Genomic DNA, 19,669 nt, shown 5'->3' with positions numbered 1-19,669 from the left:
AGGTGTGGCCTACCTATCCTTCCAATTAATAGAGAACAGGATGAACCCAAATCCAATCTGTCATTTTTTTCTTATCGAAAGGAGTATGTGTATATGAAAGAAGCAGGGATTTTCTGCCTTTCAGGGAGACCAGTTACTCCAGAGAGTTCCACCTGATAAACTAAAGTCAAACTTTTAATTTTATTTCACGCTGGGGATTGAACCTATGGCTTCCTACAAAACAAAGCAGGTGCTTTAGCAATGATAAGTTGTATAGACAAGGTTGGGATGATTTAAGATTCCCATTGGAAAGTTTCATCTAAGCAGAATCAGTGGGTGAGTATCTCCTAACCTAAACTTCGGAATTGAATGCTATAAGTAGCAACTGCCAATCAGCTGTAATATAGGCACACCATCCCTGCTTTAATGACATCACATAAAGGAGGTAAGAGTGGTATGCAGCTGTTCAGTCATATAACGTTCAAACACCGTCCCTTCTCCATTGTACATTTCCCACCACCAGTGCCCCCAGTTTTCCCTCCCTCATGAGCCCACCCTACCCCCGCCTGCCTTTATGGTTATGGCAGGCACTTCTCTTCTCCCTCTCTCCTCTCTCTCTCTACTTTTGAGCACTATGGTTTGCAATATAGGTACTGAAAGTTTATCATGGAAATCACTTTACCTACTTTTCAGTACTCAGTTCTCATCCAGAATGATAATTTACAACTGTCATTTTCATAATGGTCCCTTTTCTCTTCCAACTGCCCTCTCTTCCCATTATTTAAGTAAAGCTTCAAACCCTGTACAAGTACTCCTGGTACTGTTTCTACTGTCCTTGGGTATTAGTTTCCTATTATAATTTTTTTCTTTTAAATGTCCCACAAATGAGTAAAACCATTCAATAACTGTCCCTGTACTTCTGACTCATTTCACTTAGCATGATTCACTCCATGTCCATTCATTTATAAGTGAATTTCAAGAATTCATTTTTCCTGGTGGCTGCATAGTATTCCATTGTGTAGTTGTTTCATTGTGTAGACAGTTTCTTCATTGATCCATCTGTTCTTGGGCACTTGGATTGTTTCCAGATCCTGACTATTGTGAATAGTGTTGCAATAAACATAGACATCAGGCCTCTTTCTAATGCCAGGCAAAAATCAAAATAGATTAAATATCTCAACATCAGACCTGAATCCATAAAGTACATGGAGGAAAATGTCTGCAGAACCTTCCATGACATTTAAGCCAAAGGCAAGTTCAATGATGAAACACAACTGATCAAGTAGAAGTAAAGATAAATGAATAGGACTACATTGAACTAAGAAGCTTCTGCACCTCAAGAAATGGTGACCAAGACATAAAGAACACCCATGAATGGGAGAAATTATTTACCCAATACCCATCTGACAAAGGGGTTAATATCAAAGACATTGGTAAAACTTTACAAGAAGAAAATTCCAACCCCATCAAAAAATGGGAAAAAGTAATGAACAGAAGCTTCCTTAAAGAAGAAATACAAATGGGACATGAGAAAAATGCTCTACGTTACTAATCATAGGGAGAAGCAAATCAAACCAACAATGAGTTATCATCTTATATGAGAGACTGCCACACATCAAAAGAACATGAACCAGTCCTGGCGTGCATGTGGGCAGAAAGGGACTCTCCATAGTTGGTGGTGATGCTAATAGGTCTAGTATTTTTGAAAAACAATACACGCTTTCCTAAAAAAAAAAAAAACTAGAAATTGAGCTTCAATACGACCTGCAGTACTACTTCTGGGAATATACCCTGGGGGCCCAAAACCACACTGGAAATTTTCTAATTCTCATTTTCTGTCTTGTTTTTCTTCCCTAGATTTACTATTCTGAAGGTGGGCAAGCTTCAGCCATTGGACAATTTAAAGGTCGAATAGTAGGATCTAAGGACCCTAACAACGCATCCATAACTATTTCACATATGCAACCATCAGACAGTGGCATTTATATTTGTGATGTTAACAACCCTCCCGACTTCAGTGGCAAAAATCAAGGCATCCTCAACGTCAGTGTATTGGGTATGGCAATTTTTTCTGTCTTTTTTTTTTGATGGGAGCAAGGAGTAACTTAGGACACTGAATGAGACAGGGCAGTAACTTCTGGTGCTAGTTCAGTCCCAGGGTAAATATCCTCCCTGTTCCCTATTCATATAAGGGAAGCAGACACCACACCCACCCAAATCATCCAGTAATACTGAGAAATGACTCATAAAATATGTTGAGACAGTTGCCAAACCAAAAGAGCTGCCAAGAAGAAAGACAGAAATAGATGACCCAATCTCCGGGGATTCCCGTCTCTGAAGGAGTGAGAACAGATGCGACAACACAAAGTCCCACTGAACCAGCAACTCTTTTTAGAGGGAACTTCCAATTAGAGCCAGTGGGAGGAATCCGAGGGGGAAAACTAATAACTTATCACCTCTCCTAAGCCTGTCACCATTCCCTCTGTTACATCACTCTTGAAATAAATGCAAGAAAGTCTCTGGAAAATGTTGATGTTTGGTCCAGAGAGATAGTACAAGGAGTAAGGTGTTTTCTTGCCATGTACTTACTGACCTGGGAGTTTGATCCCTGGAACAATATATGGTCCTCCCCCAAACCACAATGAGCAATCTCTGATCACAGAGCTCATAGAAAGGTCTGAACACAACTGAATGTGGCCCAAAGTACAAAAAAAATTCATGTTAATTAGGGAAGGGATCACATGCTAAGCCAGAGAATTTATTTATATATACATATTCATTATGCAGCATTTGGCAAGTCAGATCTCCTTCTAAAGTGAATTAAGAGTTGTGATTTTTGCAGCATTTTTGCAGACTTTCTGCCTGAAGCCAGAAGGTTTAAAAAGATAGAGGCATGGTCTTCTGCTCTGGAGGGAGTTCACAGTTTGAACTATTTCTGGGCTCCTTTAAATCACTGAAAGGACAATGGGAGTTTCTGTCCTGTTTGTCGACCTAACAGGTCTTGTCTATTGACCTTCAGAAGTATTACAGAGAAGGGCGAAAGCATTAATGAATCCAAGGTTCAGTTCTTCCTACTCCAAGACAAATTCTCAAGAGACAAGGGTGGTGAGAGAAAAACAAGTTTATTCAGTTGCCATCAACCTCAAACCAGGGAGTTACTATCCAAAAAAATCCATGTGACTTTCAGGATGCGCTTTGGAGGACTCTAAAGGACTGGTGGAGGAAATAGACAAAAACAGAAAAGGGTTGGAGATAGACTAGTTGCAGAGAATGGGTTCAGTCAGGCAGCATCTCTCTGACCTTAGTGGTTTGATGAAGTTCTAGGGCATGCTGACCTGTTCTTTGTAAAAGAAGATAACGCCACTGTGCAACACTGGCTTTTGAGGAGATGCCATCAAGGAATAGACATCTGTTGTTTGTTCTTTTCCTCTTTTCTGTGAATGGCTCCTAGTTTTAAACTAAACACAAGTTACAGGAACATTTCTTAATATCTGGAGGAAGGCAGAATCAAGGGATGAAAAAAAGATCTAGAAATTCTGTGGATAATAAGATAGAGTTTCTAGTGCCTGATCACTTATGCCAGCACTCACTGACTACCCAGTTGAGCTAAAGGTTCTTCCACTTTTAAGTAACCCACAAGGAACTAATCTAATCATTGGTCCTCTCATGTTTAGTACATTCATCACAGGAAAGGAGGATTGAGCTCAAATCAGTGACTTGATAATTGAGTAGCATATTAATGCAGTAACTGAGTAACAAGGTTCAAACCGAGGGGAAATGTTAAAAGTTGTCTGGGCTGGCTTTCTCTCATGTTGATGCCAAAAAATAAACCAATAATTTACTGTGAGGTCGGCCACACACACTACCACCAAGAAGAAAGGATAAGGGCAACCAAGAGCTGGTCTTTAAGAGCAAAGTTAGCTCAGTAATGTTGAGTTCTTGAGAAAAATGTTTCTGTAATAATTTATATGTCATGACATCCTTAAACATACAGGATATAAGTATGATAAAAGGAAGATGTATCTGTTGGTTTCCCTGTTTGTTTGGTAACTTTAAAGATCTGGTTTTTATTTATTTATTTTTATTTTTTAATTAGATTTCAGTTTTATTTATTTATTTATTTTTTCTGTGATAACTTTTTTATTAAAAATTTTTTAATAGTGAGACATCATGAGGTACAGTTGCAGACTTACACATTTTTGTGTTTGGGTTTCAATTATACAATGAAAGATCTGTTTTTTAAAGATTGGTTATCGCAATTTATATTTCATGCTTGCAGTGAACCGCGGTGCTTTAACATTTAATTAAAATATACTTTTATTAATATTGATGGGCTGGAGCGATAGCACAGTGGGTAGGGCATTTACCTTGCATGCAGCCAACCCAGGTTCAATTCCTCCATCCCACTCAGAGAGCCCAGCAAGCTACCAAGAGTATCCCGCCGGCATGGCAGAGCCTGGCAAGGTCCCTGTGGCATATTCAATATGCCAAAAACAGTAACAACAAGTCTCACAATGGAGACGTTACGGGTGCCTGCTCGAGCAAATCAATGAACAATGGGAGGGCAATGCTACAGTATTAATATGGATAAAAACAAAGGTGTGCATTTACGTTTCCAGTAGTTAACTATGAGTAATATTGGCAATTTTCTCTAAAATTATGAAGGGTGACTGGGGGGGATATATAGCATAAAGGGCTGAAGAACATGCTTAGTATGTAGAATACCCATATTCAATCCCCAGCACCATATGGCTCCCCCAGCGTTACCAACAACAACTTTAAGCACTCCACTGGGAGTAGCCCTGCCTAAACTATGCTGGATATCGTCCCCAAACAAAAAAAACTTGCTGTTTACCAATTTTCAAATTTTATTTCATACACTAGTGCCCATTCTTTTGTATTATTTTAATTTTTATTGAATCCCCATGAGATGCAGTTACAAAGTTATTTATGATTTGGTTCAGTCATACAATGTTACAGCACCCATCCATTCATCAGTGTATATTTCCCACCACCAAATTCCACATTTTCCCTCCCACCATACTACCCCCACCCCCCGCAGCCAGCCTCTATGGCAGACACTTTTCTTCTTTCTTTCTCTTGCTCTCTCTCTCTCTCTCTTTACTGTGCCCATTCTTTTGTCCAAGACTAACGGCTGAGGTCTGGTGTGGTGGGTAAGAGGCTAAGAAAGCTCTTCATATTAATACATCTTTCTGAGATACTTCATCGCTCAATGGCAGTCATCAATCCCATGCATTATTCATGCATATATTCTTTTAGCAAGCCTTAATACATGTGCCAGCAACAATTCCATGTGTAAGACTCTGTATTTGTGTTAGACATAGTGAGATAATCTCTTATTTTCATTTTATAGATTAGTCAATTGAGATTTGGCTATGTTAGACTATTTATCTAAATAGTCTAAGGGACTAAATAGATAAACACCTCTAGGGGAGAGTTTTGGATCCAATATTCTGTGTGAATACAGAGCTGTGCTCCTAACTCCTTGGTAAATTGGAGTGTTTAAGGTATTTAACTATCCTTAGCCACATTAAATAACTTATTCTAACTTTGGAGAGATTCATTTCTAAATTAAATGATCAAGGTGAGTTGGAATATCTTATAACAGATCATTTTCTGTATGTGAAATGATGGTTAGAACAATCCGTGGGTAGGAAAGATGGGTGAGGAGTTACAGACTCTTGTTTTCCATAAAATTTCCTCAATGATGTGTTCATAAGCAGCATTTAGTAGGTCCCAAACAGGGCTCCTCATTGCTCCTTCTTCTTTATTCCTTATGTTAAAACTTATTCTTCCTCCTCCTCGTCCTGTAGACTTTGTGTTACAGGGGATAAAAAAGATCGTATACCTAGCTATAGAAACCAGAACTCTGAGCATCATCTTCTTTGACCCCACTCTCTTATTCATAAAGCATATTTATTTATCCAATTGGTTACCAAATCTCTAGTGATTCTACTTCTGTAATACCTTTTGAATCTGTCTCTTCCTCTCTCTTGATTAAGATGCTGTCTGTTCCTCTCTTGGTTTCTCTCTCTTGGTTCAGTTTTTTCCCTGGGGCAAAAACTACACTCCTGAAAATTTAAAACAAACTACTGAGGGGTTGGGGATGTATCTAAGTTTTATAGTGCTTGAATTGCATGTGTGAGACCCTGGGGTTGATGCCCGCAATTGAAAAAATATTAGTCTAAAATGTCTTACTTATCTGATCTTCCTTTCCCCATGGTGGTTCACTAATAAAAATTTGAAAAAATTAAATATGCTTTGCAAAGAAAAAATTAATAAATAAAATGTCTTACTTAAAGTCCTTCCATGATCCCTTCTCAATAAAAATACATAGAATACAAAGCCCCCAAAGTTCTAGCTTTGTCTCTCACTCTCTTTGTTCTCTTTTCAGAATTTTTTCAGTAACTTTTGAATTTCTGGTGCCTAGATGAGTGCCCGGAATACAGAAAGTATTCAAGCAAATGCTTGTGGAGTGAAGGATGAATAAAAGTTTAAGCGCTGTTCATTTGTGTGATATAAAAAAAACACAGTATGAGAATAATACCCAAGGACAGAAAAAGGGGCAGCAGGACTGGTCCACAGTTGGAAACTTGCCACAAGTGGTGGAGGGAGGGCATTGTGACAGAGAAAGAACCACTATGACAATGATAGGGTAATCATTCTGGACAAGAACTGAGTGCTGAAAGTAGGTTTAGGGATATATATGCTAACCTTTTCATACCTATATTGCAAACCATAATTCTCCAAAGGAAAGAGAGGGTGGGAGAGAAAGAGTGAGAGAAAAGGGGGGGACGGAGGAGGAGGAGGAAGGAGAGGAGGAGGACAAGGAGGAGGATGAGGAGGAGGACAAGTTGGAGGAGAAAAAGAAATGTGTCTGCCATAGAGGCAGACTGGGGTGGGGGTGGTAGGAGGGAACTAGGGTGTTGGAGCATTATATGGCTGAAACCCAAGCATGACCAACTTTGCAACCTGTATATCATGTGATTCAATTTTAAAAAGAGAGAGCTAAGTTTTGTGCTCACCACCATGTGCTTCCTGCACTGAGGAACACAGGAAAATCCAAACCGTCAGCATTCTGTATCACCTCTTAAAGAATAGATTTCCCAAAAGATTTCACAAAAGAGAATTAAAATATGGCGTTAGTTGAATAGCCATTATAGAAGAATAAATAGGCTATGTCAAACCATATAAGGGCCCTATCTTCCTTTAAACCGGTACCACAAAGGTATAAATTTTGTTCTTAATAGTTTGGTATTTGCTTACATGTGGCTGTTTTAGTAAAAGCGTATTTTTTAGACACAATGTGGAAGTTCATGGTTACGAATCTAGAGGAGAAAGCAGACAGAGACGCCTTTAGAATGTTAATGTTCTGATAACTGTGATGCCCTTGCACCTGAAGTGTTTTACTGCCACCTGGTGGTAAAAACAGAAGACTGCCAAATCAAATTTGAGATTTAAAAAATAGTTTTGCATAAAGTAAGGAAGTGACTGCAATTTGTCTTTCATTCAGCAGGATTTTCATTCTTTGTCATTTTCTTCCAGTTAAACCTTCTAAGCCATCTTGCAGCATTCAAGGAATACCTGAAGCTGGTCATTCTATAGCTCTTTCTTGCACCTCAGTGCTTGGGACACCCTCACCTCTGTACTACTGGTATAAAGTTGAAGGAAGTAACAAAGTTCCAGTAAAAGAAGGTTTTAGTAAGTATAGATGCAAGCAAGATCTGGTGGATGTGATTGGCTGACAGCAATTGCTCGTCTTCAGGGTTCAATCTTCTACTTTTCTGGAAGGAGATGTGAAAAAAAAGTCTCTCAACACAATGATAGTGCTCAGAATGATGATCTGGTCTTCCTTACGGTTGTTAGAAATCAAATCGATTTTTGGCTTAAACATAGTAGTTAGTAGTGAATAGGTATGGTCGCTGAAGGACTACTTTTGGAATAGAATCAAAGGGTCTAGTCAGAAACTGGACATCTCAAAGGAACGCTTCTATGAGATAGAAGATGGTGGACATTGATGTGCTATAGACATGATCTGTATCTATAATAAGAGATTTAAACAAACTATTTCCTGGTTTTGACAGATACAGCAACTGGGATTTTGGTTATTGGAAATCTGACTAAGTTCGAACAAGGTTATTATCAGTGTACTGCTGTCAACGTCCTTGGCAATAGTTCCTGTGAAATCGATCTAACTTCTTCACGTGAGTTAAGCATCAAACTTTAACCACTTCTTTAAGGTGTCCTGGGTCTGCCAATAAACGAAATTAGTTAAGGATTCCCAATGAATCTTTCATGTCTTTCTGGGTATTGTTGTGATTGAGTTCTAGGTTGATGTGAATGTGTGTGTGTGTGTGTGTGTCCTCCCATTGTTCATCGATTTGCTCGAGCGGGCCCAGTAACGTCTCCATTGTGAGACTTCTTGTTACTGTGTTTGGCATACTGAATACTCTCAGTAGCTTGCCAGGCTCTCCGAGAGGGGTAGAGGAATCGAACCCGGCTCGGCCAGGCTGGCTGCGCGCAAGGCAAACGCCCTACCGCTGTGCTATCACTCCAGCCTCCAGGTTGATGTGAATAGCTATCTTTAAATCTAATGCAGACGTAATACTTAAGATATTGTTCACAATACCCTAAGTTGCTAAAAAATTCATCTGTTTGCTATTCACAAAGTATCAATAAAATAACCATTTGATTCAATAGTAAAATAATGGCCAAGCTGAATTGCTGTTGGTGTATCCAGGTGAAACTGTAGTTATGTTTGTCAAAGATGAACTCACACATTTTTCCGTTCTTAATTTGTCAGGATCTGCCAACAGCAGCAGCAGCAAATTTCTCACATCTATATTCACAGTAGCTAATAATTTTGGAACACAAATTATGTGTCATTTAGCTGGGTGCTCTGACTGTTAATCATCTCAGTTAATCTTCCAACCATTCTATCTAGAAGGTAGTATAGACTTTAGCTTCCTTTTACTACAAAGGACACCAAAGATCAGGGAAATAAGTGACTTTCACCAAGGTTAACTTATTGCTAACTGGAAGATTGTAGATATCTCTAAACCTTAATCTTCTGGTTCAAAGTTACTTAGCAACTTTGTAAGCATAGACTTAAAGACTTGAAATGATCGAATGATTTCAATCCAGGGCACTCTTATAGAAATATCTTGCCACATCTTTCAAGGACCACTAAATAATACTTAACATCATGTAATTGCAGCACTCTTTACAATAGCCAGAATCTGGAAAAAACCTGAGTGCCCAAGAACAGATGACTGGTTAAAGAAACTTCGGTACATTTACACAATGGAGTACTATGTAGCTGTTAGAAAAGATGAAGTTATGAAATTTACATACAAGTGGTACTACATGGAAAGTATCATGTTAAGCGAAATGAGTCTGAAAGAGCGGGATAGACACAGAAAGATTGCATTCATCTGGGGAACATAAAGCAACAAAAAGGGAGAGTAACACCCAGGAATGGCTGAGATTAGTACCAGGAATTTTGCTCCATGAATGGAAGGCCAGCCACAGGCTCTAGGTGAAAAGGAAGCTCAGATAGAGAAGAGAGTACCAAATGAAGGGTGTTGTGAGGGTCCTCCCAGGGTGGGAGAAGCATGCTAAAAGTAGTCGATAGACCAAACATGATTGCCACTCAAAGCCTCTCTTGCAAAACACAGTACCCAAAAGAAGAGAGAGAGAACAAGGGGGAATACCCTGCCACAGAGGCAGGATGGGACGGGGGCGGGGATGAGGGTGGGGGGGGATGCTGGGACCCATGGGGATGGATGACGGGCACTGGAGGAGGGATGGACACTTGATCATTGTATAACTGAAACCCAAGCACAAAATTTGTAAGCCTATAACTGTACCTCATGGTTTTTAACTAATAAAAAAAGAAAAATAAATAAATAAAAAAATTCAAATAGTTCAGCGGGGGTGGGGGGAGGTGGTCCAGAATTTGGTCTACTCCCAACTGTGCTCAGGGCTCACTCGTTACTGTGCTCAAGGACCACTCCTGGCAGTGCTTGGGGATTGAAACTGGGTCAGATATGTGACTCCCAAATAGTGACTTGTTTTGTTGTGTGTACATAACAAATCTTTATCCAATTATCTGTCAAAAGCTACTTCCAGTGTTTCTATATCTTACCTATTACAAATAATAATAAACATTGGGATGGGTATAAAAAAAACATCATGTAATCTAAGTCAAATTAAATTGACACCGCTGTTAAATTTGATATAAAACGTTCTGTTACTTTGAACTCTGCTGTCTGAATATGTATCATATAGAAGGTAGCTGCTTTCTTTGGCTCATTATTTTAGTTATTTCTTAATTCCCATAGCATGTCTCATGGTTTTTATTTTTTGGTGTGTCCTTTTCTGTGGCCTGATTGTATTGCCAACCCCTTGATCATTTCTATTATTTTTCTCTAGTTATTTCCAAATCCCCTTTGCCTTTCCAGTGGTCGTCATGCCACAAATGTATTTATTCCTAAGATTTGTACTTAAACCTTCCTTCCTTTCAAATTCTCTTTCCAGTGATGCCTGGTTTACTTTTTTCCTTCCTTATTTTCTTCCTTATTTTCATTCTTCCCTGACTTCTTGCCTTTCTTACTCAAATACTAATGGAGAATCTACTATATGACAGGGACTTTCCTTTTTGATTGACGGATGAGTAATATATGTACTTTACATCAAAAGAACTCACAATTGATCAAAAGGGACTATATAATACAGGTTTTCACAGAGTCTGTAGGACAGCAATGAAGAAGCAATGAATATGTTTATAGAACTAGGGCCATTATCAATTGAGTTCCATTTGAGCTGGAGAATGAAGGAACTTGAAAAGTTTATCTATGAAATTGGGATAAAGGTGAAAGGAGGCAGAAGTATAACAGTGAAGCAGGAGGCTTAGAAGATCAACTTGGACAAGTTGATGCTGGGGGAGGAGGCTGGAGAACTCCAAAGGGGGATTCCTCAAGTAAAAAACCCATAAGAAACTGATAGATCATTTCATGTATTTGTATACGTTGAAAGGAGTTGAACAGATACTATTCCTATAGTTTTATAGGAACCATAAGGGAGTAGTAATAATGCATGAAGAATAAAGTTAATGAGGAATTATCAATCTCAGGGAAATATTCTAAGTGTTGTAAAAGAATCATGATATATGATGTTCTGCATCTGTGGACAATCTTTCCACAGACAATACTTCAAAACTTTAACTGCAACTTTAGCTCAACTATATTAGGAGAAAGTGTCAGGGTACAAGAGAAATAATGTGAGTTAAACCTTCAGATTCTAGAGCTAAGTTGTCTGGCAGAGTATCAGGAACGACAGAGGTTAATAGAAAATGGCCAAAATTGGAAAAGGTCAGGATGTATTAGAACATTCTATTCTGGTGCAACAGAAACAAGAAGAAAAATGCCAGAACATTTTTTAAAAGTTGAGTTGTGGCTTTTGGTGATGAGACTCTGTGGTAAGAAGTAGTAGAAAAGGATTTGCTGGTGTGTGTGTGTGTGTGTGTGTGTGTGTGTGTGTGTGTGTGCATGTGTGTTATTAGAAGCCTAGAGGAACTGTTATGACTTTCTAACTTGTATTATGATCACATGTATTCATGATCAGGCAACTCAGGAGGATTCTTTCTTAGAATATAAGATATCAATCCCTATTAAAGGGGAGACAAACAATGATGGACTTCCCTCGAACCTAGACGTGGTCTCCTGAAGGTCTGGTTTTAAGCTGGAGTTTTTCCATAGACGATCTAATAAATCAAATACCTGATTCATGCAAATGACACGTCCTTCCCAGAGGCCAGAATGCTTAGACTGTTGTTGGAGTTTAGATTTTAGGAACCCTACTTCACCTCTGCTCTGGGAAAGTCTGGTTATATGTTCCTGTCTATAACAGACAATTTTTTGGTGATCAGATTTGGTATCTCTATTGTCTCTCTCAACAATCAAGCAAATGTTCAGTAAAGACTCTAATACCCATTTTGAAAGAAACTTGCATCCACAGATGAGCATTTTTCTCATTTAGCTGTGTGAATTTGAATAAATAAGTGTGTAGATATCTGTCAGCTTTCTTGTCCAACTGAAAGAATTCTAGAAGTTTCAAGCTTCCAGCTAAAATTTTTTTAGTATATGCATGCTTCAAATATGCTTCATTGGTCACAAATGCATTTGTACAAGAGAAAACAAGTGTATTCCACCTTACTAACCAGTTGCTTGTATCCTCCAGATCCAGAAGTTATGATCATTGTTGGGGCCTTGGTGGCAACGCTGGTAGGCGCTGCTATTATCATTTCTATTGTGTGCTTCGCAAGAAGAAAAGCAAAAAAAGCAAAGGGGACAGAAAGGATGAGAAATACCAACACTGCTACAGAACTTGAGTAAGATCTTTTTGTTGTCCTTATTTGAATGAAGAAATTTTCTCAGACAAATCTCTGTCAGTCCGTTCTTAACTTTCAATGTAAGATACTGGAGTTATCTTTGCACATCTTCTGTTTTCACTTTTTTAATATCAGAATGGTGATGACTACCGTCATTTATGAAATGTTTGTCCTTGAGTGCACACCTTGCACCAGTTTGTTCTGAGCACTTTATGTATATAAATCACTATGTGTCATAGCAACTAACTTAGGTATAAAATATGTTTCACTAGATCCTGATAACTTACTTGTCTTTTTGTCACTTTTTACTTTTTTGTCACTTTTTAAATTTTTTATTTTGAAACTAAGGACTACACAAAGGTGTGAGGGACCCAGGGAAGTCAGAATGTGGTTAGAATGTGACCATGCCCTGGTCATTCATGCCCTTTATATATCTCACACTTCTTTGTTCATCTTTCTACATCTACAGCTATGTGGACCATTCAGGGAGATGTGTTGTGCTTATTGTGCTAAATGCAGCCTTCAGAGGCACCTGAGCCACAAGTTTGGCCCTTAGACTTATTCATATTGACTTCAGTTTTCCTCCTTTTTAAAACACTTGAACTCTTATTGTACTGTTAAGACCTAACGTTTCAACACATAAAAAAGAGACCCAAGGTCCAATGGTAAAACAAAGTATCAGGAATTACAAAGGTGTTAAACAAACTGGAACCAATGGTAACAAGCTACAGAGCCTATGGATTCACAAGAACTTTCAAAGTCAATGTTTTTCTAACTTGTTCTTTGTTGGGTCTGTCTTTTTGCTGTAGGCCAATGACAAAGAAAAATCAAAATACAGAGTCCGAGGCAATGCTAAATGAAGATGCTGCCACACTACCTGCCCATGAAACTGGCCCTGATACCATCATGGGGTCAGATCGTGAGCCTGCACCTACCCTTGCCCCAGAACCTGCCCCAGGATCAGATCCTGTCCCTGTGCCTGAGCTGGAACTCCCACAGCCACAGCTACAGCCACAACCACAGCCATAACCACAGCCCAAAGAGGAGTCAGAGGTTGTAGTCGAGCCTGGAGGGGGTGATAAGAGAGCAAATAAACAATAGGCAGGAAGCCCAAGTAGCCAAGTGCAGTAATTAGTTTATCCTAAGGAACCCAAACTAGTATCTGGGATTTCAGTTTCCATAATCAGACTACATTTTCTCCCCTACTTACCTCTGACATTGTGCTTCTGCCATCAGTAAAAAATAAAAAGGTTAAGATAACTCCTAAATAAATGCTAGGATTCTTAATTCTTAGTAGAGTTATTACCATTGTACTAATATAAACACACAACTAATGTCAGGACAAGTGGTTTCTAATTCAGTTGAAAGTGTTTTTGAAACACCACCTGTGTTTCCCTATTTTCAGTCACTCTGTTACATGCCACTCACACGTGAAAAGGTAACATTAATTGGGTTAAATATTTTCCATAGTATATTTTTTCTTTATTGCTGGGGTGGGTTTGGGGCCATACTGGGGAAGATGTTCAGGGATCACTCTTAATTGTTCCCTGCATGCTCAGGGGAACTACACAGGAAATCAAACTCCCTTTGCTATAGGCAAAGCAAGCATTATCTGTTGAGCCTTAATTTTCTTTTTCATTTTTTCTTCTTTTAAAAAAATTCTTTTACCTTTTAAAAACATCTGAAATTATTTGAAATTACAAAGTTATCCATGTTTGGATTTCAGGAATACAATGTTCACTTTTCTTCTTTGATTTTTGAGTAAGACCTAGTAGTGCTTGGGAGTTACTTCTGGCATGGATTTTGGGGCCCACACCCAGTGGTATTCACAGGGCCACGCAGTGCTGGAATTGAACCCAGAGCTCCACATGCAAAGCATATACAGCAACCCCTTGAGTCATCTCACTGGTCCCTACCCTGTTAATTTCACATTGCTCACTAATAATTCATGAGCATTATTAAAGCTTGGAAAATTGTGCTCAAAAACACCAGAGATGTATGTATTGGGTGGTACATAACATTTAAAACTGATATTAAAGCTAAAAGTTTCACTTATAATATTGGTTTCCAAAGAACTAGCCTATTATCTTACATCTTAGTAAAGAAACTTTTTAAAACTTTCAATACAAAACTATACACTTTCAAGGCAAACAATTCTAGATACAGTTTTCTGTCAGTGAATATAAAATGCATGTATCATAGGTGATATACCTATAATAAGATAGGTGATACACGTATATGTAAAAATAGATTCAAAATCAAATTTTGAATTGGCTACTACACTGTTTCTGTGTCTAACATTATTTACTTTTCAAGGGTCAGACAAGGATATTTAAAAGTGAACATGTAACCTCCATTTCAGGAAATCGGAATGAATTATTTATTGTTCGTAATGTTCACATATTCTACATTAATAAGTAGATGTCATCCTTGTATAAATGCAAAATATTAACCAAGATGTATTGACACAATTTCTTCTTCACTTGTCTAAAAGCTTTTCCACTGATAATATATCTCCCACACCACACCTTACCTGTAAGTTCAACTGGAAGAATTTCACATGTAGACATTTTTGTGTAATCAAACTTTTAATTTTTAAGGTTCAATAAATAACACTCAATAAAATCTTATCCTAACGACTCTTAAGGTAAATCTTTAAAAATTTAAATTGGCCCTTTGGTCCGGCCGCCCATCAGAGCTGCTTCCTTGTCCCCCATCTCCCAGGTTGGTCTTTACGCCTCCCTTCTGACCTGGGACGGGAACCCCACCGTTCAAGTGTCTGCAGGCGCCCCCCCCCCCCCAACGCTCGGAGGAAAAGGGGATCTGCGTCCCTCTCTGCCTGTCCCTTTGGTCCAGCCGCCCATCAGAGCTGCTTCCTTGTCCCCCACCCAGTCTTTACTTCCTGGACAAAAAGCAGGTATCCGCGGAGGCGTGGCCACTTCAGAGGTGGGCGTGGCTTTAAAAGTGGGCGTGGCTTAAGTTTCGGCGGGACAAAGCTCACGCGGCAGCAGGTTGTTCACTCAAACCAACAAACATTACCCCTCCACATACACAACAACATGAGGAAACAACGCAAATCCCCACCACAGGGAGACCATGAGGAAATCTGTCAAGAAGCCTCAGTAGTAGCTAGCCACCTTATTTTTTTTTTTTTTATCATTTTTTTATTAGTGAAACACAATGAAGTACACTTATAGACTTATAAATTTTTGTGCTTGGGTTTCAGTTATACAATGATCAAGTACCCATCCCTCCACCAGTGCCCATCCTCCCCCACCACGGGTCCTAGCATCCCTCCCACCCCCCATCCCCCCCCCCCCCCCCGTCCCACCCTGCTGCTGTGGCAGGGCATTCCCCCCTGTTCTCTCTCTTCTTTTGGGTACTGTGTTTTGCCAGAGAGGCATTGAGTGGCAATCATGTTTGTTCTATAGACTACTTTTAGCATGTCTCTCCCACCCTGGGAGGGTCTTCACAACACCCTTTATTTGGTGCTCTCTTCTCTATCTGAGCTTCCTTCTCACCTAGCACATGTGGCTGGCCTTCAAGTCATGGAACAAAATTCCTGGTACTAATCTGAGCCCTTCCTGGGTGTTAGTCTCCTGTTTTGTTGCTTTATGTTCCCCAGATGAATGCAATCTTTCTGTGTCTATCCCGCTCTTTCTGACTCATTTCGCTTAACATGTTACTTTCAATGTAGTACCACTTGTATGTAAATTTCATAACTTCATCTTTTCTAACAGCTACATAGTACTCCATTGTGTAAATGTACCAAAATTTCTTTAAACAGTCATCTGTTCTCGGGCACTCAGGTTTTTTCCAGATTCTGGCTATTGTAAAGAGTGCTGCAATGAACAAACAATTGCAGATGTCACTTCGACTATACCTTTTTGCCTCTCTGGGATATATTCCCAGGAGTGCTATAGCTGGGTCAAATGGGAGATCGAATTCTAATTTTTTGAGAATCGTCCATACTGTTTTCCAAAAGGGTTGGACCAGCCTGCATTCCCACCAGCAGTGAAGGAGGGTCCCTTTCTCGCCACATCCGCGCCAGCACCTGTTGCTTTTGTTCTTGTGGATGTGGGCCAGTCTCTGTGGTGTGAAATGATATCTCATTGTTGTTTTGATCTGCATCTCTCTGATGATTAGTGATGTAGAGCATTTTCTCATGTGCCTTTTTGCCATTCGGATTTCTTCTTTGCGAAAGTTTCTGTTCATTTCCTCGCCCCATTTTTTGATGGTGTTGGGTGATTTCTTCTTGTGTAGTTTAACCAGTACCTTGCATATCCTTGATATCAACCCCTTGTCGGATGTGTATTTGGTGAAAATTCTTTCCCATTCTGTAGTCTGTCTTTGTATTTTGGTCACTGTTTCTTTTGAGGTGCAGAAGCTTCTTAGTTTAAGATAGTCCCATTTGTCTATCTCTGTTTTCACTTGCTCAGCCAGTGGCGTGACATCTTTGAAGATACCACTAACTTCAATATCGTGGAGAATTTTGCCAACTTTGTCTTCAATAAACATTATGGATTCCGGTCTGATGTTGAGGTCATAAATCCATTTCGATCTTACTTTTGTGCATGGAGTTAGGCAGAGATCTGAGCCCACTTTTTTGCATGTAGCCGTCCAGTTTTGCCAGCATAATTTGTTAAAGAGGCTTTCCCTGCTCCACTTCACTTTTCTTGCCCCCTTATCGAAGATTAGATGATTATATGTTTGGGAGGAGATGTCAGTATATTCAACTCTATTCCATTGGTCTGCAACTCTGCCTTTGTTCCAGTACCATGCTGTTTTGATTATTACTGCTTTGTAGTAGAGCTTGAAGTTAGGTAGGTTGATTCCTCCCATTTTCTTTTTCCCAAGAATTGCTTTAGCTATTCGTGGGGGCTTATTGTTCCATATAAATTTCAGGAGTGTTTGCTCCATTTCTTTGAAGAATGTCGTGGGTATCCTTATAGGGATTGCATTGAATTTGTACAGTGCCTTGGGAAGTATTGCCATTTTGACAATGTTGATTCTCCCCATCCATGAACAGGGGATATTTTTCCATTTCCTCATGTCCTCTTTTATTTCCCGAAGTAGCATTTTGTAGTTTTCTTTGTACAGATCCTTTACTTCCTTAGTTAAGGCGATTCCTAGGTACTTGATTGTCTGGGGCACAATCGTGAATGGAATTGTTTTCTTCATGTCACTTTCATCTCTTTCATTATTTGCATATAGGAAAGCCATGGATTTTTGGGTATTGATTTTATAGCCTGCCACTTTACTATACAAGCCTATTGTTTCTAGGAGTTTCTTGGTAGAGGTTTTAGGGTTCTCTAAGTATAGTATCATGTCATCTGCGAATAGTGAGAGCTTAATTTCTTCTTTCCCTATCTGGATGCCCTTAATATCTTTTTCTTGCCTAATCGCTATTGCAAGTACTTCCAGTACTATATTGAACAGCAGTGGAGAGAGTGGGAATCCTTGTCTCGTCCCTGACCTTAGGGGGAAGGCTCTCAGTTTTTCGCCATTGAGGACGATGCTTGCTGTAGGCTTGTGGTAGATGGCTTTAACTATATTGAGGAAAGTCCCCTCTATCCCCATTTTGGCAAGGGTTTTCATCATGAATGGGTGCTGGATCTTGTCAAATGCTTTTTCTGCATCTATTGATATGATCATATGATTTTTATCTTTTCTTTTGTTGATATGATGGATTATGTTGATTGATTTCCGAATGTTGAACCATCCTTGCATCCCTGGGATGAATCCTACTTGGTCATGATGTATGATCTTTTTGATGAGTTGTTGAATTCTATTTGCTAGTATTTTGTTGAGAATCTTCGCATCCGTGTTCATCAGGGATATCGGCCTGTAGTTTTCTTTTCTTGTGGTGTCTTTGTTTCCTTTTGGTATTAGAGAGATATGGGCTTCATAGAAACTGTTTGGGAGAGTTTCCGTTTTTTCAATTTCCTGGAAAAGCTTGAGAAGAACTGGCAACAGGTCCTCTTGAAATGTTTGGAAAAATTCGCTAGTAAATCCATCTGGACCTGGGCTTTTGTTTTTGGGAAGACTTTTGATTACAGTTTCAATTTCCTTGATGTGAATAGGTCTATTCAGGTACTCTATATCTTCTTGCTTCAGCTTTGGGAGATGATAGGAATCCAGGAATTTATCCATTTCTTCTAGGTTCTCTTGTTTTGTGGCATACAGACTTTCAAAGTAGTCTCTGATGATCTCTTGAATTTCTTTAGTTTCTGTTGTGATATCCCCATTCTTATTTCTGATTCGATTTATTAAGGCTCTCTCTCTCTGTTTCTTTGTGATTGTTGCTAGTGGTTTATCTATCTTATTTATTTTCTCGAAGAACCAGCTCTTGGTTTTATTGATCTTTCGGATTGTTTCTTTGTTTTCCATGTCGTTGATTTCTGCTCTAAGTTTTATGATCTCTTTCCTTCTGCCTAATTTAGGCTCTTTCTGTTGATCCTTTTCTAAGGTCTTGAGCTGTGAGGTCAAGTTGTTTATGTGCATCGTTTCTACAGTCCTAAGATATGCTTGCAGAGCTATAAATTTTCCCCTTAATACAGCTTTCGCTGCATCCCATAAGTTCTGGTAGTTTGTGTCTTCATTCTCATTTGTTTCCAGGTATCTTTTGATTTCGTCCTTGACTTCGTTCTTGACCCACTCATTGTTCAGCATCGAGTTGTTTAATTTCCAGGTGTTTGATTTTGTTCTCCGTGTCAGTGTGTGATTCACTTCTATCCTCAGTGCGTCATGGTCTGAAAAGATGGCTGATACTATTTCTATCTTCCTGATTCTGTTGAGGTATGTTTTGTGTCCTAGGACATGGTCTAATTTGGAAAATGTTCCGTGCGCACTGGAGAAGAATGTGTATTCTTTCTTTTGGGGGTGTAAAGCTCTGTATAGGTCTATTAGCCCTTTCTCTTCTATTTCTTCTTTCAAAGCAATAATTCCTTGCTGGGTTTTGTTCTTGTTGATCTATCCAGAGTTGATAAGGCGATGTTGACGTCTCCAAGTACTATTGTGTTGGTAGCGATGTCCTCCTTAAAATCTGTTATCAGTTGTTTTAGATATTTAGCTGTTCCCTCATTAGGTGCGTATACATTTAAGAGTGTGATTTCTTCCTGCTGTATGTATCCCTTGATGAAGAGAAAATAGCCTTCACTGTCCCTTCTAATCTTTTTCAATGTGAAATTAATGTTGTCGGATACTAGTATGGCCACCCCAGCTTTTTTGAAGGGGCTGTGTGCTTGCAGGATTGTTTTCCATCCTTTGACTTTGAGT

At 39.2% G+C, this 19,669-nt stretch overlaps 1 protein-coding gene across 1 annotated transcript in view; it reads left to right on the top strand.

The window, feature by feature from the left end:
• VSIG1 (V-set and immunoglobulin domain containing 1) overlaps positions 1 to 13,420 on the top strand; it is a 33,118-nt gene extending 19,698 nt beyond the window's left edge. Inside the window, exons 4-8 of the mRNA XM_056125855.1 lie at positions 1,837 to 2,035; positions 7,546 to 7,701; positions 8,085 to 8,204; positions 12,241 to 12,391; positions 13,201 to 13,420. Coding sequence (XP_055981830.1) covers positions 1,837 to 2,035; positions 7,546 to 7,701; positions 8,085 to 8,204; positions 12,241 to 12,391; positions 13,201 to 13,420 — 846 coding nt within the window. The remainder of the gene's footprint in view (positions 1 to 1,836; positions 2,036 to 7,545; positions 7,702 to 8,084; positions 8,205 to 12,240; positions 12,392 to 13,200) is intronic.
• Positions 13,421 to 19,669: the final 6,249 nt, after the last annotated feature.

This window comes from Sorex fumeus, unplaced genomic scaffold, assembly GCF_029834395.1.
Source record: "Sorex fumeus unplaced genomic scaffold, SorFum_2.1 ptg000058l, whole genome shotgun sequence".
NCBI classification, from domain to species: Eukaryota; Metazoa; Chordata; class Mammalia; order Eulipotyphla; family Soricidae; genus Sorex; species Sorex fumeus.
Note: the sequence above shows the minus strand (reverse complement) of the source record. Positions and strands in the feature narration are given on the sequence as shown.